The sequence below is a fragment of the Larimichthys crocea genome, chromosome X (genome assembly GCF_000972845.2).
Source record: "Larimichthys crocea isolate SSNF chromosome X, L_crocea_2.0, whole genome shotgun sequence".
Lineage (NCBI taxonomy): Eukaryota > Metazoa > Chordata > Actinopteri > Sciaenidae > Larimichthys > Larimichthys crocea.
In genome coordinates this window covers 24,669,479-24,692,171 of record NC_040020.1, presented here as the reverse complement: position 1 = coordinate 24,692,171, position 22,693 = coordinate 24,669,479, and the positions used below count along the sequence as shown (strand labels likewise).

The window sequence follows — 22,693 nt, the reverse complement described above, 5'->3', positions numbered from 1 at the left end:
GTCATGAGGGACCTGTTGTTGTCCTGAAGAAGACGTACGACGTGAGGTCAGAGTTGACATGTGACGTAAGCACGTAGCGGTTGGTGAACGTATTTAGTTGGCGGAAGCATTTTGTAAACAAGTTAATTTCTCAAAATATTAGCGCAGATATCTGACCTGAAACAACGTAAATAATCCGTCTTTAATACTCGGTGAATTTATTTATTTATTTGTCATTTATTAATTTATGAACCCGGCACGAGCACACAGGCTAGCTGTTAGCACGTTAGCTGGCTGCTAGCCTCGGCTCCGGCATGGACCCGTTGAGTGTAGCCGTGGATGAAGTGGCTTTGGAGGGACTGGACGGGATAACTATTCCTACTCTGTGGATAAGACTGGAGGACAGACAGCCCAAGTTTCCGCTCAAGCTAGACGACTGCACCAGGGAGCTCATCTGGAAGTCTCTCATCATCAACACCGACCTGAAGTTTTACCAGCTGCCGCAGGAGAGAGAGGACGTGGTGCTGTACGACAGGTGACAGGACACTCATCATAAAACACTTAATAAGATAATTAAATCCTGTAACTGTAAACATATGTAGTGGGGCTATTTTAACGTGGAGTGTGTGATATTTTGAGGGAGGAGTTGTAGAGACTTCTTGTGTCTCTCTGTGGAGCATCTTGGTGCCAGCAGTCTCTGTCTGAAGGTGCTCCTGAGTCTGTCCAGCACCTTAGACAGCATCTTGGACTATGACTCCCACCCACCCCATGAGGTGCTGGACAGAGGGAGCAGTCTGTAGCTGCAGATTGCAACCCCCTCTCCTCACTTTCCTGTTCCTGGCATATCTGTGCAAAATGTGAAAGGCCCCATCTATAGCCAATGTTAAGTTTGTCCATGGGAGAGAACCTGCATCGTCTGCACATATAAAAGTTTCATTTCATGTAACAAAAACATAACAATTGTCATTGTCTCATGCAAACATAGTTATGCGTATTATATTCTGTAAATAGAGCCCCCTAAATCTGATCTGAATCTGCCAACTAGTATAGGAAAGTTGAGTTGAAACAGTTAATCGGTTAGTTGATTCAGTTATCAGGAAAATAACAAGCGACTGTTTCTGTAACCAGGTAATTGGCTGTCGGACAGACAGAACAAGACATATTTAAGGTGTCAGTGTCAGTACGTACTTACTCAAAAGTAACATTTGTTCCTGTGAAGTTTAGAAAATGTAATTTTCAGTTGCTAAATACCATGAAAGACGTCTTTGTTATTAAGTTCAACTCCATCCAGCTGTCCATTATAACTATACCTGCGGTGGGGTACAACATGTTCAAAGAAATACATGTTGCTGTAATTGTTCTTTTGTGATTGTATGTGATAAATTAAAAATTGGGGTGCACACTATTCAAAGGAAAATTCCCCTTTTTGACATGTTTTTTAAACTTCACGATCTAAAAGTTAGACTTTCTTCTGAGTTTTTAATCTCCGACTTCAGTGATCATTACGGGTTTGTGAGTCTTGTATATAAAGTATTTTTCTACATCAGAGACAAATACAAACAAATAATAAAATACATGAAATCGTCGTACTCTGTAGGATATTTCAGTTCAGATGCCCTGACTTCGATTTTGTGTTTGCATGTGTGTGTGTTTTCAGGTTCAAAGACATCGACCCAGAAACAGGCATCGAAACAGCACTGACGTTTTCTGACATTCGAAAAGACGTCTATCCCATTCATATTATTCTAGAAAACAAGGATGGGATACAGGGCTCGTGCGCATTCTTCAAACAGAGGACAGACATCACGAAGCAGGTCCGCTCCAAGTCCCTCACCCCATTGGTCAACTTGCAGGAGGCTTTGGAAAGGTTTGTAGAGATCTATAACTAGTTACGATGAAAAGACATGATTGAACGTTCGTATTTTTGTGAATTTAGAAAAAACAAACAGAACTTTTTCTCATGCTTCTTTCTGACCCGTACCTCCTCAGATATGGACGAAAGCTTGTTGTCGTTGCATCTCAGATGCTTCGATTCAGGACCTTGATCGGTATCGAGAGCGATCCTGATTTGAAACTGAATGACGACTCCTACTGTGTGTTGGAACGAGTGGGTCGAGCTCGATGGCAAGGGGAGCTACAAAGAGATCTGCATGGATCTTCTTTCAAGTAGGAAACACGCGTACACGGCCAGTTAGCACAGCGTTGTTGCTGTTCTCTGTTCACTCTGTATTACAAACTTTGGTTTAGATGTTCACCGTGTAACAGCCGGTGTTGCGTTTAACAGGATCGACGCTCGAAAGCTGCACTACATGAGGAAGTCTCTGGTCAAACATGGACTCATCAGCATGCAGTCTCATGCCACACGAATCAAGTCAGGACAGCAGCAGCACTCCATCCTTCTGCTGCTCAAGCGCTTCCATGTGAACAGGTCTGTTTATCGTCTGGGTATTTTTTTGTTCTGCTGTTGTGCACTGCAGCGAAAAGGAGTGGTCAACAGCCTAATATGCCCTTAATGCAGTCTCGCTAATTTGTGTTAAATGAAGTCTCCAGCTGAATTTCAAACCTCATTACTTTGCCATGTTAGCTGTGTAGCTTGAGGGATGCCCGTTATAAACACCTCAGCAATTATTAGATTGATTTAAATCACATTTTACACACATTAATGGTTCCCAGAGGATGAAGCCCAGTGACTTTTCCTCTAGCACCAACATGAGATTGACAACCATTGGATGGATCTGTGGCATTGAGTATAGAGTACTAAAGTATAGTATATGTAAAATGTATGATTTTTGTTTTGTTAAATGAAAATCTTACTACTTTTAAGTTGTTTTGTCTTGACAAAAATCATTAATGGCTGCTACAGCACTTAACATTTAAGAATGTTGACATGTCTTGTTGAGGGTTTTGTAGAGAAACCTGTTTATATTTATCAAAGTAATGTTTCTTTGTAGAGAAACCTGTTTATATTTATCAAAGTAATGTTTCAAAAAACTATCTCTGCTGTATTGGTACCAAGATTCAGGCATTAGGATTGAAATACTTTGAGTAATACACAGTCCAAGTGAATAATATGAACGACTAAACAACATAGACACAATACATCCAGCCATACGGTACAAAGCTGAATCAAGCGGATGCATTCAGATAAAGTGGGCTCACTCATCATCAGCGCTTTTGAGAAATATAAATCGACTCACTTAGAATGACTTGTCAATCCCAAGGTAGCCACACCCTAAAGCATACCTAGCTCTATCGTCTATTTAACTCTAAATGGGATCATAGTTTACATAATGATATTCAAGCCATATGGACTTCAAACTAGTCACCATAAACTGAGGATGAATCTTTTTGCCGAGGTTAAAAATTAAATGTGAAGTAAGGTCATTTATCCATAAAACTCAATACAATCAGGTTTTCTTCTTGCTACCAAGCGTGCTGCCCCCTGCAGGCCATTAGAAAAACACTTATACGTTGCCTTTGTCCAATAATATACACATACACACACACACATGGATTATTCTTTGTAATGCTGAAAATATTTGTGCTTTTATAAAAGTAGTGTTCAGATTCAGGAGCATCCTCAGTCTGCAGTCGCTCGTCTCTCTTAACGTCTTGTGCTCTTTCAGGAGGACTAAGTACGACATACTGATGGAGTACGTGTCCAACATTCTCCAGCAGTTGCCTGGTCAGTTTGCCACTTTGATCACACTCAGAGACCAACTGGTGAGTGTCTCACTGTGAGTGAGTGTCTGCTGGTCTGTGTACGTTAGTCCCAAATTGTCCTAATAACTGTGTGTGTGTGTGTTTGTCTTGCAGAATGTGGATGAAGGTACTTTCAAACGTGTTCTTCAATACATGCGAAATGCTAAGCTGGTCGAGTTTCGTCAGTATCCTCTGGAGGACTTGGATCCCAGCGCCGGGCCCTGCACCAACAAAAAAGGTAATGTGCTCAAATAACCTTATTATCACAGTATTCATCCATACAACAACAAAGTTGTTGATTTTATGTCTATATTACTGTTTGTTGTAGTTAGCAGCATCTTATTTGACAGCCCAATCTGAATTATTGCTGCAACAAACAATTATCTTGATGATTAATTACTCTGACAGTTATTTTCATGGTTAATTGTTTATAAAATGTCAGGTAAAATAAAAAAGTATACACACATTTCCAGAGACCAAATTCACATATTTAATTTGTTTTTGTCCAAAACCCAGAGGATTTACTATCAAAACAAAGAAAAGCTGCCAGTCTTCATATTTTTGCTGAAGGCCGTGAATAACAATGCATCATTTCATTTTTTGTTTTCCAGGGAATAAAGTGCTTGTGCGCTGTTTGAAGATGTTAAAGCCGTATACAAAGAAGGGTGTCACAGATGATGACGACGATGACGACGAGGACGAAGAAGATGGCACTGGAGCGAGGAGGAGAGGCCCCCCTGCAGAGGGCCGAATCATGGAGACCGATGTCCTGTCACAGGCCTATCACATCGGTAGGTTTGATCACTTTCCTTGTTTATGAAACAGATCTCAGGAATAACGTGTGTCCAGCAGAATTTTTTTTTTTCTAAAGCTTTATCTTGTTGTGTCTTGTTTTCTTGTGCTTCAGTATTATCCTGCGGTACAAAGGGAATCCCTCAGAGTGGTGTCGGGTTTAGGATGAATGTCGGCAAGCTGGAATCTCGTATGCTCTGCCGAAGGCTGGAGAGGGATGGTGTGATTAAGGTAAGACCTAAACTGTCCCACATCCAAACGTTTTCTTTGCTGTCAAAATAAATTTACTCTCTACTGAAAAGAATCTTTGCATGTGTTACTGCTTGAAAATTGAGTTAAGTCTGTTCACGTGTGGTCAGAGAGATAAGGTCTTACATAATGGGATGTTAGTATGTGATTGCAATCATGTGTGCAGCACATTCTCAATTGTCGGATATCTTGAGGTATCCCACCCATATGACCTCCACCAGAGGTCAGCCACCACAAAGAAAGCTCTTCCTCTTTGAAATGTATACTGGATGTGCAATCTGGTAAAGTCAAGTTTGTTCCGTGTCAGGTAGGCGCCTCGTTGATCTGTTTGTAACTTCACTTTCATTTGTAGCCATGACGACTCTAGAGATGGCAATGTCAGAACATCAGAACATCTATCAGTCACTTGGTCCAGACTGAAATATCTCAACAACTATGAGATGGATTGCCATCAATATTATGTACATTTTGACATTCCTGATCCCCAGAGGATTCACCCTGCTGACTTTGACCCCCTGAACTTGTGCAGCTGTTGGATAGATTTCCATGAAATCTATCCATCCATTATTATTATTCATTAAGTTGAGCCGTAATAACTTTGATGATCCCTTAACTTTACATCTAGCGCCATCATCAGGTGAAAATTTGTCCAGTACTCTGTGACTGCAAAACTAAAAACATCATCCTCTGTTATAGTTTGTTTTAAGTGCTAACTGATAAATGTTGCTAAATTAAACTAGCAAATATGGTAAACTTCAGCACGGACGTGAGCATATTAGTATTCTGACGTTCGCATTTAGCTCAAAGAACCGTTGTTTATGAAGTGTGACAAAGGTGTTGAGTCACCCTGCGGCTGTAATTTGCCATATTGGACTCTATTATTTCTTAAACTTTTCATACCACGTATCACCTCCGAAAATATTAAACTCTACAAGTATCACCATCATTGTAGATGTTAAAACATGGCAGTGTAGGGGCGACCCTATTCAGTTATGAACAGTTTACACAGGAAGCAGGTTTATTTCCAATATTACTTATTGTTGACGAAAGCTAATTTGGAGAAAAGGGGGTGCTCCTGATCCGCACTTGTCTTCCTGAAATTTGGAGCCCAATTGTAATTTGGACCATTAATTTTATATATACATTGTACATTTCATTTACAAGGAGGTCACTTACCACCATAGTTTGAGAACCATTGTCTTAAAGTATTTATCTTCTCTATAGATGTAAATGAGGAAGGCAAAATATAGGAAACACATGTAAACAACCAAAGAAGCGTCTAAAGTAATACTGTATTTAATTCAGGCTTTTTTTTTATTCTTTATTGTATTACACTGACTGTTCTGGTCAATCATCTTATGTGTGTGTCCCTCACCCGGCAGGGATTCATGGAGGACGAGGGTCGGCAGAGGACGACGAAATTTATCGGCCATAAGTGTGTATCTCGATCTCGATGAATCCTTACTTTAACGCCATATTTTATATCAAATACGATTGTACTAAATGTTCTCTGTTCACTTGACAGGTGTGTTGGTGTGAGTGATCAACTCCAACTGTTTGCTAAAGAGCAGGAACGGACGAAGCTTCTCTACTCGTCTACACCACAGATGTCCAACACTGCACCTGCCACCCCTAAAACACCATCAACCTCAAAGTCGTCATCGAAACAAAACACCAAATCTCCTGCAGCGAAAAAGATTCATGATGCGGGTGAAGGAGAACACGAAGGTGTGGAGGAGGCTGGGCCAAAGTGTGGTGATGAAGAAGTGGATGCAGCGGGCGAAGGCTTGGGTGGAGAGGGAGGTAAAGCGAGAAGAAAGTCAGGAGCAAAACGACAGACGGCAGGGAGGAAAAGCAGCGTGAGAGCTAAACAGACCCAACCTGAGATCCCCATCGAACAAACGACACCAGCTGAAGGTGAGAACCCACTGTACCTTTGCAGATAACACGTTTGGTATATGATAATGAAGATTTTGGTTTAATAATCTTTCTGGTCCACCTAATTTCTGTCATAACTCAGGCGAAACTCCAGCCTGCAGTAAATCCACGACACCTAACTCAGAGTCAGATCCCAAAACAGGTAATTTCCTGATTTGTTGCAGCTCTACATGACAAGTAGTATTTGATTAGTAGCAAATATCTGGTTCCTTTTGGTGGAGAGACAAATGGATAGACTTGAGATGGTGGAAAGAATCTGTAAACACAACATTGTCTGACACATCCAGCAGATATGGAGCAGCATGAGCTTGAAGTTGTGTTTCTGTCCACCTGCTCTCCTATCGGCTTTGTTTTACTCTCCACTAACTCTTGAGAGAGATATTTGGCTCTTTAGTAGTGAGACTGAAACAAAACAGTAAAATAAAATAAAAACAAAAAGCTAAAAGAGGCTAAAATAACCCGTCCAGCTAAGAGGAGCGCACCAAAATCTGTATGAGATTATTTTGATTTTTAAATTTGCACGCAGTTGTTAAAACTCCAAAACATGTTATTCAATGGGACAAGCAAGAGTTTTAAGATGTTACTAAATACAGGTAAATATCGATGTTAAGATAATTCTGTTTATTTCTCTCAAATGTTCAGAACAAGCTCGAGATGAGGAGGAGAAAGAATCCAACGCCAGTGCTGCTACCCCTCTGCCTCAGAATGAGGCAGAGACCACCACCAATAACCCACCTGATAACAACATTGTGGTTGTTAAAGATATCCTCCAGCCAAAGGTCCGTCTGACGGCTTTCATTGTTTTATTTTTTTGTTTTTATTTATCACAGTTTTGTTGTAGCTTGTTGAGATGAGTAACAGTTCAGTCTGCCCCCTTCAGGCACGCAAAGATGAAAAATCGAGAAAATCTCTGGCGAGGTCTCACGAGACGTACCGCCTGCTGAGGAGGAAGAACTTGATCGTCGAGGCGGTCCGCAGCTTAAAAATCATCGAGGGTCTTTTCCCGTCAGTCTGTCTTAAATTATTATCAGTTCATCTCAAAGCATTTTATCACGCAGTAAGGGAGCAAACGGAAAATGTCAACATGCCGTCTTTCTCCAGGTTACAGAAGATAATCAACGACGAAGAGAAACAGGATGGATTCAGCTCAAAGTGTTGCAGGAAGACTATTTTACGTCTCGTCCACGGGCTGTCCAAAGAAGGCTTGCTTAAGATTTACAAGACCACTGTCATACAGGATGGGATCACCAAGAAGGTAAAGGCACACGTTACAGATTGATGGTTAGTTATATTAACACATCCAGCCTGTGGCGAAATGAAACTGTTAATAGTTTATCAAAAAACAGTTTTTAAAATCGTCGAGCTGATTTGTTTTGTACAAAACATTTGGATAAAATTATATTATAGTCAGCAGTCGGTGACAGAATTAACCCGTTTTCATTCAGATACCATGAGCTGAGAGGTCAGTCACCTCAAGATACGCATCACATACATTACAAAATAAATACATCCAGTACATTAATAAATAACTCACACAGCAAATCAAAGACGACTAGAAAAGAGATGCTCACTTTTGTTAATTGTTTATCAGTCCACCACTAACCCCCCTCCCTCTGTTTCATGTTCTCCTACGTGCAGGTTGAGATGGTCGTTCATCCGTCCATTCAGCCCAACGATGACATCGTGAACCGAGTCCTTGACCAGATCCGCTTCAGAATCTCCAGCTCTTACTCTGCTGTACGGTGAGCGCAGACCAAATACTTTAAAATAAGTCAGTGAGAAGTTTTATTCTGTTTTCTCTTCTCTCCACCTGTCTGATTCCTTCGACTTTACCTTAATTTTGTCGGTTTCTCAGTGTAAATGTTCAGCACGCTCAATCCTGACAGACAGAATCCGCTGTAGTAAAGAAACTAGACGTCTCGTATCCTGTTTCTGTCTTTTATCTTCCTCCTCTGTCTCTCAGTCTGCAGCACGCCGAAGAAAAAGCCAGAGAACTGGAAAGGAACAAGGCTAACAAAGACGAGGAGTTCAAACCCACAACAGGTAATGTTTGACTGAATATTCGAAGAGAAGCAAGAGTTACTTTGGTCGACATGAGGTCTGAAAGTCTGTTCTGATGTAAACCGTCAGCACAAACACAAGACACCTTCAGGAGAGAAGACATTTCCAGTCATGTAGCATCATTTTCTGATGGTGCACTGATGTTGGCGGTTGAGGATTGTAGATACACTCACCAGTTAGATTTTTACTATTGGATTCTGGACCTATTTTGCGGTATTTCAGCTGACTGTGATGCAGAGTTATTATTCATAATTGCAGTGACAATGCTCATTCATCTGTAGTATTTAACACTATTCACCACACTGAGCTACGGCTGCAGCTAACAATTAATCTGTCACATATTTTCTCAATGAACCATAAAAAGTTAGATGCCATTTACTTTTCTCCGAGCCCGGAGTGATGTTTTTTTTGTTTTGTCCGACAACTGACGACATCCTCTGTTTGTTGTGGCTTCCTTAGGTTTTCATATTGTTGTCTGAATGTTGCAGACACATAACCAAACCTGTTGTTTATTAGTATAACAACAATAGTAATAAACAATAAAAAGAAAAAGTCACATCATGGCACAAAATTCTAAATAATGTAGGATAATGGAGATTGCAGATTTAAAGTTTTTGTTCATTTACCATCAATTTCCAATTATTTTTCTGTGCATTTACTGCAAGTGTTAAACATTTTTGTGAGGAAAAAAATCACCAGATTTGCAGCTGGATGACGCTGTGTCAGAAACAGAAGTCATTCTTCGTCTTTTCTCAGCCTCTAAACCACAGTTTCCATCAGCTTCCTTTGTGCTGCCTCTCTTTAAAGAAAGAAAGAAAGAGAAAGTGATGGGGCTATAACTACCTTTCAACAGCATACTTATAAATAAAAATTGAAAACAAAATAGTCACGTAGCCTCTCTCTGCAAAGCAACTTAACCGTCACATACAAATAATAATCAGCAGTGGGTATCTGGTATAGAGCTGTAAAACTGAAGGACATCCTGTGTCCTCTGTGATGAAACATCAAAGTTGTCATGAAAAGAAAACGTGAGTTTGAATTCAGAGATGGAAAAAAAAAAACATTCAAATCCTGCAAATCTGCCCACTTTTCTTCACTACTAAAATCTTCTTGACTGTATTGAAGATTATTTCTGTCTCCTCTAAATCTAAAATCTCCTCTAAACTGTTTCCTTCTTTATCTTCTCTCCGTCTTTCTTTTCATAGTTCGTGGACTGGGGAAGACGCTTGGCTTCCAGCCTAAGATGCATCGTCTGCGTGTTATTCATAACTTCCTCTGGTACCTCATATACGGACACCCGAGGAAAAACGACTCACAATCATCTGAAAGTCCGACCGCCAGCACTGCGGATCAGCAGACTGCAGATACTACTCTGGGTAACTTGGATGTGTCATCATCTGGTGATGAAGAGGAGGAGGTGAAATCGATACCTGGTCACTCTGAGCCTGATATGAAAGGTAAGCAAGCAGCAAAATGCTCTTTCAGAGGAGGCTCTCCTCAGTTAACCACCTTGATTTTATTTCATTTGTAATCTTCTGCCCCGTCTATAATAGTCTATGCCGACGAAGATTCATGGAAGAGATTCATTCCTCCTGTCCGTGTGCACAAGGAGTTTGCCAGCGGCTGGGCGATGGTTGGCGACCTGCTCCTCTGCATGCCTCTCTCTGTCTTCATTCAGGTCATACAGATCAATTATAAGGTGAGCACAGGGATGCAGTACATCCCACTTTCTCTGATGGTGACGTGATCCTCACCATCTGTGTTAGATATACTGTGGTGTTGAAGCAGATATACAAGATGTTGCAGTGTTAAGTAAAGTCACAAGTTTTTGTAACGTCTTCAACCAAAGAAAGTTAATTGAAAGTCAACCTTTGGGCCACTAGATTTCAATGTTAAAGTCATTTATCCAGTCCTTTTTGACTCTGAGGTGGAGAGACAGTAGGATGGAAATTTCTGTAAATATTTGGATATAATGAAGAATGGATAAAGTTAGTGGTTGGTTAGAGATATGAAAACTGGATTTTCAGTCAGCTAAATAAGAAGGGTTGGTGTACTTAATCTTTGCGTATCCAAAGTGATAAGCATGAGCCAAAATTTAGGCGTGTGTGCTCCCTGTACATCACAGATCACGCTTTGCTGCTTACTTCTTTACCGTGGATGTATGAGCTGACAGCGTGCGAGCTCTGCACTTCCAAACTGATATGAACTGTATGCATGACTCATCCTTTTTGAGTCATGCATACAGTTTATACTCTCCTTGCAACTGTTCCTCCATGATGCCTCAGGTTTTACTTGTGGATATTTATGTCATATTGTTTGTAGCTGACCGAGCACACGCAGTACATAAAAACTCTTTTTCTGATGTGTAATCCGCAGGTGGATGGACTGGAGGAGTATCTCAGCGACCCCGTGAAGCAGCACCATCTCATCAGAGTTTTGCCTGCGAAAATGAGAAGACAGCTGCTTTTTAAACGGTGACTTTCTTTCCCCTCTCGCTCTCTGTCTCTATAACTCATTGCAACTGTATTTTCTAAATCGAGTGGTTTTATTATTTATATCAGGAGATACATTTTCACCTTTCATGAGAACCTGCAGAGGCTGGTCTACATGGGTGTGCTGCAGTTTGGGCCTGTGGAGAAGTTCAAGGAGAAAGACCAGGTACGCAGTAAACAACAAGTCTGCTACAAAGACACCACACAGAAAGATCTTCGTCTGAAGGCTGCCCTGATCACTTCCAAATACACAAATAATGAACAGTTGAAGGAGAAACATCTCTGAAGACAAATGTTATCTTTGATTTATGTGAGGGGAAAAAATGCCATAATTTCTCCGGTATTAACTCTAAATTTATGTACTGCATGTCGCATCGAGAACAGAGGCTGTTTAATTGGTCAAAGGCATTCAAAATTAAGTCAATTCTCTTTTCATATGTCTCATATTTTTTCTCCATTTCTACATCAATCCAGGTGTTTTTGTACCTGAAGCGTAATGCCACCATTGTTGACACCACCAACGCAGAGCCTCACTACTGGCTGGTCACAGAGTCACCTGACAAACCGTTTGAGAAGCGCCGGTACACGTTCAACACTGCTGAAGACGTAGAAAACTACTGGTTTGACCTGATGTGTGTCTGCCTCAATACACCACTAGGTACATACACACACACACACATACACACACACACATAAAAGACAACACTTAGAAGCTTTCATAGGGGAAATGTTCTTTAACATGTGTGTCTTTCTTTGTAGGGGTGATCCGCGGAAAGAGAAACTCTTCAGAGGTGGAAGCTGCTCCTTCCTTCGTCCATGAACGCATCGTGTTTGTAGGAATGGCAACCCTGCTAAAGTAGGTGGAGTAAATTCTTTGTGAGGAAAGGGAAGTTTACTCTTAATTTACTCTTAAAGTCAACAAAAGGCTGCAACCAGAAGTTCAGAAATGAACTTTGAGAAACTAACAATGTCTGTAGATTACAGAGAAAACATGTTGAAGTAGGGGCGTCCAAACTACATGGAGAAAACTATATCGTCCTCGCCCATGAGCCTCTTTATAAATGCTTGAATTTGTAGGAAGAGGACACGATTAACTTTAATTCTCCAGTGGATGTCACTCCTCTTAGGACTAGTGATGCAGCCTACCACTGCCAGATGAACTGGTGACGCCGTGCTCAGTGTTGTACTTGCAGAGTTTAAATTCACAGAATAGAAAAAAGCAAGTTGGAGCGGTATGAAACAATTCCTCACCTGTGTGTTAAAGTAGCACTGATGTATATGTGCACACACACACAGGGGCAGTAATGAGGTGTGCGACGATGGGACGATACCCGGAGACGGTAAAGGAGCAGGAGGTCTAGACTCTGAATTCTTCGCTCATCTTAAACGCAACTGGCTGTGGACCAGTCACCTTCTGTCTGTCAAAACAGTACGTACAAAACACAAGTAGAGCATACGACGGCAAAGACGGTATTAAATACGGCACGATTTTTGACATTTTGAGCACATGCATCTGTTGTTTTTTATTTTAGACTCCAAGTGGTTTAGAGGCGAAGGAGAATAAAATCAGACTGAAGAGCTTGCTGAGTAAAAATGCTCTCAGGATTGCACTTAAAGCCGGTGAGTCGCTGCTTGGAACATTATGAATTTCTCTCTTTTCTTCTCTTTTTTTTATGCTCATCTAAATATACTTTTTATACACCTGTGTGTGACAGGAGGAACTGCTATACCCCGATATATGACTGCCAAGCGACCACAGGTGACAGAAAATGTTGAGGTATGAGTTCGATCAGTTTTATTATTATTATTATTATCTTTTGTACACACTCAGTGGCCAGTTAGGTACATCCAGCAACAGTCCTGTCATAAATCCTACTTTCACGAAGGTCATAATGTTCGACTGTGATTCAACTTTATGATCGCTTTGGGGTGCTGCTGATGTTGAGGTGAACCATAGCGGATGCAAACACAAGCCGAGGACTGACAAAGTTTTAACAGTTTATCAAGTTCACAAAAGGAATGTGCAGTCACGTGGGAGATCCAGTGAAAAAGCAGTGGTGACAGACATCCAAGGTTCTTTTATTTTTTCCTGGAGATTAAAGTTAGTTAACCCTAACCCTAACCCGTAATACAAAACTAACCATAGATTTGCCCTTTGAGTTGTTATCACTGGGGAGAGTGTGGGAGGTAGAGCCGGCCCTTTAAGCAGCAGCAGGTTGCCAGCAAATGAGGAACAGGTAGTGAGGTTATCTGGTAGGTGAGAGGTAAACTGGAGGCTATGCACACAGAGTAACAGATAGAAACACAAGGGAGGGAAACCATTGCAGGAGAGGAGACGTACTGCTTCTGCTTGACAGCTGATAAATAATAAATGTTAGGTGTACCTAATAGACTGGCAGTAAGTGTATGTTTCAAGGCTTAGTTTTTATATTTTTCACATCTGTTTCTTTAATATATCAGTTTTACTGTAACAGTTTTGTTAGCAAGAAGCTTCTTAAACTAAGAGTTGTATCATCCTTGTTGATAAGTCTGATATGATCCTATAACAGTGACGTTATTGGAGATTTTTCCACTGAAAATCATTTTCACAATTAAACCACAGACCCATTACCTGCTCATTTCCGGTCTCCATTTTTATATGATTACAATAACAGTCTGTTATGATCATTGCAACACAGTAAAGAGCATTATAAGAAGTTGCTCGCATGCCCCGTCTCAAAATAGTGTCAGCAGTAGTGTCACTCGGACTTTTACTGATGTTGTGTCATGTTTAAGAGTCCAGGATTTAAACAAAGCTTCCTGTTGCTCTGTGTTTGCAACCAGGTGGACATCGAGCCTGCGTCCAGAAACCAGCAGGTGGTCGGAGGAAAGAAACAGAAGAGGAAGAGAGGCAAAAAGGAGGTTGCCAAGGCTCCACGCAGGAAGAAGAAAGGTACAGTGTGAGCTTTACGAATTTGCGCATGTGACCGAATTGACCTGGAAGTTGGACGGCTGACTAGATTTTGTGTGTTTGCCTTTAAAGAGCCCAAGAAACGCACACCTGCCCATGACGAGGCGGACCACCAAGCTTTGAAGATGATGACGAGACAGAGAGTCTACTGGTCCATCCAGGAGGACTCCCTGATGATGCTCTGCAATGTGGCCGCACACCTGCTCAACAGTAAGGTACGCACACAGCCGGGCAGCGCAGAGCCTGTCGTCTAGTAATCGAAGAGGCGCTGGCTCCACCAGTCCAGTCAAGGTTCTCCCAATGGCTGTGATATCAGTGTGTGAATGTATCCAGTAATTCAAAAACGGAACAAAAAAATAAATTTTTATGCTTCCTATCCTTCCTGTCTATGTACTAAAGGCTTTTCTTTATTGTGACCTGAACAGTTGCATTGTTCTTAATGTTTTGAACATACAAAAACATAGTGATGAATATAAACATGTCTTTAATTAGTTTTTTTTTTTGTCTCACTCTTTTTTTTTTTTTTAAAGTTCAGTATTTTTTCACTTGTTTGGATTATAACCTACAGCATATTGTTGATGTGTCGCAGTTAAAGAGGCCGTTCGTACCTCACTGTGTGGTCAGAGACCTCCTCCACACCGAGTTTGAGATATCGATGGATAAAACATCTCTCGCTGTCGGACGTCGCTCAAAATATATCCTCAAAAATCCTCAGACACTTCTGAACTACAGGTAAGTGTGCATGATAAAAACAAACATGTTTCCACACAAATCTCCAGTTTCACTCATCAACGCCGTGTTTCAGGATCTGTCTGGCTGAAGTCTACCAGGATAAAACTATGATGAGACTATTGGAGGAGAAGAAGCCAGCTGATCCAGACAATCCAGAGGTTGTTTTTTGTTTTTTTTATTGTATTTTTATTGATGTTATTATTGTTCTTTCATTCTGTTTCTGAAAGCTCGATGTTGAATATCTCTGCCTGTGTTGTTGTAGGATTGTGCTAAAGTGTTCTCCGAGTACGTCCGGCTGCTCAGACAGAAGTTCAGCACTGCTCTAAACGTTCATGATACGATCATGCCTGACACAAAACATGAGCTCTTCTCATGGTAAGAAGAGGACGAGGTTTAATGATCTGACTTTTTTAAAGAAAGCACTGATGGTTGGCTAGTTTGTAATGTTATGTTGTATGTCTGTTACAGCTTTAGAGTTTCAGCAATAGACAGTGTGAAGCGGGTGTCATGCAAAGACACTCTCAACTGGTGAGGATTGGATTTTGACACTTTCTCCCTCTGATTAAATTTGCATTTTTTTTATGGCAGTTAATTGTTTATTTGTATGTGTACATCACAGCACCGACGACATTCATGCCATAGTGTTACATAACTTGATCCAGAGCACTTTGGCCATGACCAACAACCAGATGAAGTCCTCCAGATCCTTTCAGGTACGGACATCTTTAGTGTTCCTGTGTTAACAAAATTTATTTATGTCTCAAAATACTGAAAAAATGTTTTTAAAAATAAGGCGAAAAACACAGAAATCTGTATTTAACTAAATGAAAACAAAATAAATTTAAAAATCACCCACAGGAAAGTCTAACATAGTGTCCACCTGACCTGGTTTCCACTTAAACTTCTGATTATCCATCCATCTTCTCTCTCAGGCCTTCCACATGTACAGTAAATACAACCAGGACCTGCTGTGTCAGGCATTCATACGATGCAGGAAGAGAGGTCTGGTCAACCGCCGCCGTGTCAACCAGCCGTTTGGGCCGAAGAAGAACCGAGCGCTGCCCATCCTGCCCATGTCCTACCAGCTGTCCCAGTCCTACTACAGGTACACAGCCACATGAGGGAAGATACTGTAATTACTCAGATTACTTGTAGGTCTCTTGACACACCAGTACTGTACCGTATTTCTTGAAATAGTGGCCCAGGGGCCGTTATTTATCTCTGCAGAGTATACCAGGCTTTTATTTCCAATATTAGAGATTGGCCATTTTTTCTGTATATTTGGTCATATTTAAATAAAAAGCCTCCTCGTTTTCTGATGTGCTCTGTGCTTCTAAAGTACTTGCAGGAATATGTTTAAAAACTTTGTATGTGGGGCGGTCAGTAGCGTAGTGGGTTAAGCGGCCGCCCCGTGTGTGGAGGCTATAGTCCTCGCTGCACCTGGCCCCGGTTCGAATCCCGCATCGGACGGCCATTTACTGTGTGTCATTCCCCCTCTCTCTGCCCTCTGCTTCCTGTCTATCTTCAGCTGTCCTATCATTAAAGGCATAAAAGGCCAAAAAAATAAATAAATAAAAACTTTGTATGTTCCTACAAAATACAGTTTGATTGGAACATGAACACGTACACTGTTCAATCAGCAGTTCAAGGCCTTTTTTAGGAGCTTCATCTACATTTCAGCTGGAGTCTAGTTTCTGTTTCCGAGTCGTACTGTGAACCATGTTACTATTGCTGCTTCACATGGGAGTTCTTTACATTAAGAGACTGCAACAACGTCTATACGACGATAATTCAGACTTCAAACAAGCACGGTTTGTTTCTAGTAGCAATATTAGAACTGTATTAGGGTTGTTGATTTTTAAATGATACTTTACCTAGCCAATGTTTCATCGGAAGTGTGCTCCATATTCCAACTCTCTCTTTTTTAACACTGATTCAAATCTAACAGCATCATCGTGATATTTTGTCTGGTGGCATGTTATGATGACATGTTATTGGGATGTGACAAAGCATGTCAACTTTTTAGCGTCCAGTTTTCTGACGTGAGCAGCGTTGTTTGAATTCTCTGTATATCGGTATCTGTTTTGTTGCAAAGCTTGTTTCACAGTGTCTCTCTCATTCCAGATGTTTTTCGTGGCGTTTTCCTCACTCGCTGTGCACTGACTCCTACCGCTTCTTGAGGAGTCTAATGAACAACAAGACGGGAGACGACAGACCTGTCACCACGTTCTACCACGAAACCAAGAACCGGTCGCAGAACGAAGAAGAAGTGGCGGAGAGAAGAACGGCGTCAGAAAAGAAAAAGAAACAAAGTGAAGGAAAGGAAGATGTCAGAGCGGTGAGTGAACCAGACAAGGCAAAAGATGACCAAAGGAAAGTGGAAGACGACCAGAAAAACCCAGAAGACTGTTCCACAGCTGCTTCTGGTGAAGATCCACCCAGCAGAGCGCAGGCGGAGGATCATCATCCCAAACCTTCGACCTCAAACACAACTCGCACTCCAGAGGAGCCTCCAGATGTGTCGGACATGCTGCAGTTCTCTCTGGACGCTCCAGGTGGAGCCTGCGTGGTTTCTCTCACCCTGATGACGCTGGGACTGCTGAACGTGTACATGTCCATACCCAAACCGATCGTGGTGGTGGACAGCAACCTGGTGGACAATGACGTAGTCAAGAGGTGAGTTATAAGACTGCACGACTGTGAGGAAATAAGAAGGTAATGTTTACGACATTTGAGTGAGCTGCAAACAGAAAACTCATGTTGTAATGTCTCATTACAACATTAGTACGTTTATAGTCGATTCACTGTTGTTATTTCCTTTAGTAGTTCTGCAGCATATCACGTGTAATTAAACAGTGCTAGAGACAACACCGTTTATGACAGGAGCAGTATCCTGCAGGAAGCCTCAAATGGCTGCCAGGAGATTTACAGTCATTAGTGCACATAATAGAAACAGTAAAACATAAACTTGAAGGTTATTTCATCTATAAAGGATTTGCTGGTTTTGTTCAGGTAAAATAGAAGAAAATCCTCACCATGTCTGTTCCGATCAAGATGTGCAGAAATACAAAAAGCCTCTGATTACTGTAGGTTTACATGTTCTGAGGCTTATCCTGGTTTTTGATCATAGACAGGAAAAACCAGATTGCTTATAACTCTGTACATGATTATATGATCACATCATGCACAATCACAATCCATGTTTCTATCAGAACACTTTTTATATACAAAACTGTGGTTAAACTTCAGCATGGCGGCACTGGAGGAAGAGGATGACGACGATGATGACGGTGAAGAGTGCGAGGGCAGAAAAAGGCTGGAAGTGAAGGCGCATCAAGCGTCACACACCAACTACCTGATGATGAGGGGATTCTGCTCTCCTGGCATAGGTGGAGTTTGAATGTTTTCTCTATATGAAATGTGTAAATTTACCTCGTTTGTATCTGGTGCATGGCAGAAAGTAAAGGTTGGTTTTCAGCCACATAATTTGAATCACCTTGAACTGGAACAAAGAACACAAAAGCTAATAAAACAAGGGAATCCCTATTTCTTTATAAGTCTGATGAAGTGTTACACTTTAAGCTGTTTTTGCCATTATGGCAGTGTTCAGACTAAATCAGGTACTGCAGCAAGTACACGAGTTTTTCCATTCATTTGAGTAGGGGTAGTACATGTTGGTCGCAGGGGATTGTGGCAAAATACAGCAAGCAAGATGAGCCAGATCCAACTTTTGGAGAGAAAAACGCACCCCGGCGTCCCGCTGCAGACGCCAAGCAGACGAGATCTGAGTCTGGCTGGCAGTTTACGCTGTGTGGAGACTTTTAATTTGGTTTGTGTCCGATGGTTTAAGAGAGAGAGAGACAATCAATTTACTGCAGCGCCTGATTAAGTCTAAATGCAGCATCTAGCTTATTTACAAGAACAACCCCCCAAAACTGTAACAGAAATTTAACTTGGATACAAACTTAGCCAAAAAAAAGTAAAAAAAGATGCCAGTGATTGATTCAGGTTTCAGGTTGTATACTGACGAATAGTAAATTAAGGAATTAGTCAGAAACTTGGACTGCTGTTTGAAAATTAAAAAGATAAATCTGTAATTAATATTCCTGTTAATTGCAGCTTTGTCAGATTTCTAACAATGTTGTTTTGTTTTTAGTCAAACTACGAAACCTCAACACTTGCGATAACATCGTGTTGGAGTCGTGTATTATGAAGCTGCAGCTGCGCGACACACCTGCTCACCATGTGTTCAGTATGGAGAGTAAGTCTCAACACAACAAGACCTGTACAGACTCGACTTCACCTACTAAACTTCATCTTCTTCATTTCTTTATTTTGTATTTTTTTAGTCTCCCCATCATTGGACTTGACTAAATGTGGTCCGTCCCTGCTGCCCTCCAGCCTCACCTACTCCACCCGTTACTCCTCCCCTCCGTTCAATGTGAAGGAGTGTGACAGGCGCTTGGTTCAGCAAAGAGGATACACTCCTCAGGACATCGAAGCGTGTGTTCAGCTCAGGAGGAGCTTAGAGGCAACCGGTGAGAAAGGCTTGGACATCCATGACCTCTACGAGACTCACGTACACCTGGAGGAGCCGCAGTCTGGACGCACCAGGAGCCTGCAGCAGTATATGACGGTATCATGTCCTACCAAACAAAATATTATTATGCACTAAAACTATATAAAGCATAAATGTACATTAACTACAAAATAGCTTAAAAACAGACCACACTGACAGAGAGCTAGATCAAGTGAAAGTTAGCAGCTAGACTGAGCAAAAACTGCTTTTTCAAAAGCTCTCGTATAATTTAAATAAAATAAAATGATGACTGGACATGTTGCTGTTTGTTCCCACAAATGAGGCAATAACAACAAACAACAAAAAAATTTAATATTTTGGCTAGTAGTGTTTCTGCATTTCTAGACCTAAGTGTGACAGTTTAATGATTATAGAAACATTATTATGCAACAGAAATATATAACTCAACTATATTAACTGCAAAAGCTAAATAAAAAGCTAAAAACTAAACCCCACTTCCTGCACTCTGCCACAGAAAGATAAGTGAAGGATAGCTGGGGAGATAGCCACCTTAGCTTAAGTTACACCAACTTTCCCGCCCCAAAGTTTCCTTTGTAATCTAAAAATGTCTTATTTGTTTAACCAGTATCTTAATTCATTGTATTATCCCACAAATGAGGCAATAACTAAATGAAGTCATGATAAAGACAAAAAACAAAATATAGCAGGAAAGTAGGACATGTAAATGTGACTTTTTGACATCTGTTTGATATGAAAACATAATTATAGAATGTAAATATATAGTTTAACTATAATAACTGCAAAATAAAGGTAAAAAACAAACTACAATTACAGCCACAGACAAACATTTGAAGGCTAATTGCGGAGATAGCCACCATTAGCTGTAGCTTAAGCTTAATAAATAAATAAATAAATATAGATAGATAGATAGATAGATAGATAGATAGATAGATAGATAGATAGATAGATAGATAGATATAGAATGTAAAAATATAAAAAGTAAAGGCAAATTTAAATTTAAAAAACAAGTATATACAATAATAAATAGAAGAACAACAACAGTATAACACCATGTTGAGGTAGTGACATTGTGCAAGTGTCCAGGTTGTGCAAACAACTGCATTGTGCAAGTATTGTCCCAAGTTAGCTTTGCCTAAATGTCCTATTTGTTAAACCAATTAATTCATTGTTTTATTCCACAAATTAACCTGTGACTCATTCAGGGTGGTTAAATTGGGATACGATATTCAGCATCTAAACTCCAGAATGTAGCTGCCACAGTGTTTTAATCTGTTGCAGTTTGTTGTGTAGGTCAGTATAAAAAAGTTAACATTACCTTGCTACTATTAAGTTAGCTGGGCATGCTAATGTTTGCAGCTTACGTTAGCGCTGTTAAACACATGCTTATCGTTAGCTCTCTTTTTAAATGCCCGTACTCTTAATACAACCCACTGCACACCACATGTGGACAATATTAAAGCTTGACAGACCTGCACTGCCATGTTAGTCACTAATATATGATTGTAGGACATCCTGCCTGAACTGTATTTCTCCGTTTGTGCTGCAGGACTTACAAGAGGAAGGCCAGGTGTTACAAGTTGGGAGTTTGGGTGCTCGGTGGGTGCTCATGCAGCATGCTGACCCCTGGTTGCTGACTGTAAAGTCCAAGCCACGATCCCAGCCCAGCTCCACATCTGAAAGATTCCCCTGTTTGGCGAATAAACACAACAACCCCTTCATGCGCAAGAGATGCAGGCGAGGGGTCCCACGGGAGACGGAGGAGCCGCCAGCAAAGAAATCAGCCCTGAACAAACAAGATGGTGAGAACAGGGAGGACGCTGAGAGGCTGGCAGGTGAGATGACAATAGAGAAACAGAAAGAGAGGGCAGATGAGGTGAGTGGAGACAAACTGTTGAACTTGGAAGAAGAGGAAGGAAAACAGAAGCAGCCTGAAGAGGAAGGAGAGCGGCAGGCAGGAAAGGAGAAGATGGAAACTGAGGACAGACCGGAAAAGAAGGAGCTTAGAGACAGAGAGGAAAGTATAGACGATGAAAGAGATGAAGAGCCATGTTCTTCGCCAACAGGATCTGGAGATGCGTAAGTTCAGACTGTGAATGGCTGATGAATTAATTCTGCGTTTCCCTTTCCTGTTTCTCATCTCTTTATTCTTTCTGTCCACACAGGGGAAATTTGAGCTTCATCAGCCGTCCGTGGCGAATGGTTGACGGCAATCTGAACAGGCAGGTGTGTAAAGGCATGCTGGAGGCCATTCTTTACCATATCATGTACCGACCGGGCCTCACGCAGAAGACACTGGTGGAACATTACAAAGACGTGCTGCAGCCAATGGCTGTGCTAGACCTGGTGGAGGTAAACAGACTTTAAAAAAGTAAAGAAAATAACCTTTATAAGTCTTTTTTTAAGGCTGACGTGTTACCTTCCTCCTCTTTTCCCCAGGCACTCGTAGACATGGGCTGTGTGACAAAGAAAACAGTGGTTAAACCACCTAAACTGTCACTTTTCGGCCGCTCTGTGCACCAAACAAGAAGCGAGAAAAAAGCGAAGATTGAGGAACCAGATACGGTGTTTTATGAGCCCACCATCAGCTGCTGCCTGCGGCTCGGTCAGGTGTTTCCCAACGAGCGCCACTGGAACTACTGTCTACCATAAAAGTGGTCGTGGATTACACTTGGCCTTACTTGGCGTGGCCTGGCAGCACATCAGGTCCATTATAAGACTTTTGAAGTCTCAAGTTGAGTAAAAAGTTGTTGAGGCTGTTGTGATAAAGTTTTATGTCAGGTTCTTTGATGGAGTCACTTCTGGTTTTACAGAACAAGATTTCTTTGTACATTTTTTTCTCATTCTGAAATTAAATTTAGTTTTGTGTTGCTTTTTGTATGTTAACCAAAAATTAATAAAATGTGTAAAATCACATTCATGGCTGATATTTGTCTTCCAATTTGCTCTGTATAGTATATGTATGTATGTATTACTGAAGTTATGTCAGGGCACTTTTTAAATAGAGCAGGTCTATACTGTACCCCTGATAAAATTAGTAACATAGATCCAACATTTCCCACCAAGAGGCAGAACCCGGTTCTGGGTGGGAAGTCATCTGCCAGTTGGGTTTAAAGAGAAGTTAAGGGACAACAACAACAGTAATAACAACTAAAAATAATACAAATGACTAATAAAAATTGAATAAGCAGTGGGCATCAAGCAGGAACACAGAGGACACGTGGGTGTGTTTATTATTAA

At 41.0% G+C, this 22,693-nt stretch overlaps 1 protein-coding gene across 2 annotated transcripts; it reads left to right on the top strand.

The window, feature by feature from the left end:
- Window positions 1-42: 42 nt before the first annotated feature.
- Window positions 43-22,369, top strand: gtf3c1 (general transcription factor IIIC subunit 1). Of its 2 annotated transcripts, none has more exons than XM_027283405.1 (40): window positions 43-514; window positions 1,637-1,846; window positions 1,969-2,145; window positions 2,264-2,407; window positions 3,606-3,702; window positions 3,796-3,919; window positions 4,293-4,472; window positions 4,589-4,704; window positions 6,105-6,157; window positions 6,248-6,639; window positions 6,743-6,802; window positions 7,309-7,439; window positions 7,541-7,665; window positions 7,762-7,915; window positions 8,299-8,402; window positions 8,624-8,703; window positions 9,927-10,178; window positions 10,275-10,420; window positions 11,098-11,195; window positions 11,283-11,379; window positions 11,688-11,871; window positions 11,973-12,069; window positions 12,510-12,642; window positions 12,746-12,833; window positions 12,929-12,990; window positions 14,037-14,145; window positions 14,236-14,378; window positions 14,753-14,895; window positions 14,969-15,053; window positions 15,158-15,270; window positions 15,364-15,423; window positions 15,515-15,608; window positions 15,828-16,000; window positions 17,020-17,571; window positions 18,145-18,284; window positions 19,052-19,156; window positions 19,245-19,531; window positions 21,003-21,532; window positions 21,619-21,805; window positions 21,893-22,369. In XM_027283405.1, the coding sequence occupies exons 1-40, from the start codon at window positions 294-296 to the stop codon at window positions 22,103-22,105; spliced, it is 6,459 nt and encodes a 2,152-aa protein (XP_027139206.1). In that variant the 5' UTR covers window positions 43-293; the 3' UTR covers window positions 22,106-22,369. The 2 variants fall into 2 exon arrangements, with proteins under 2 accessions (XP_027139206.1, XP_019123413.2); XM_019267868.2 differs by having other exon boundaries at window positions 44-514; window positions 7,303-7,439.
- Window positions 22,370-22,693: the final 324 nt, after the last annotated feature.

Bases quoted from the DNA above. Each gene is read 5' to 3' on its own strand.
- gtf3c1 (XM_019267868.2), top strand. From the start codon at position 294: ATGGACCCGTTGAGTGTAGCCGTGGATGAAGTGGCTTTGGAGGGACTG. The intron at 4,705-6,104 runs GTAAGACCTAAA...CTCACCCGGCAG, and splicing joins AGAGGGATGGTGTGATTAAG to GGATTCATGGAGGACGAGGG. The intron at 14,896-14,968 runs GTAAGTGTGCAT...GCCGTGTTTCAG, and splicing joins CAGACACTTCTGAACTACAG to GATCTGTCTGGCTGAAGTCT.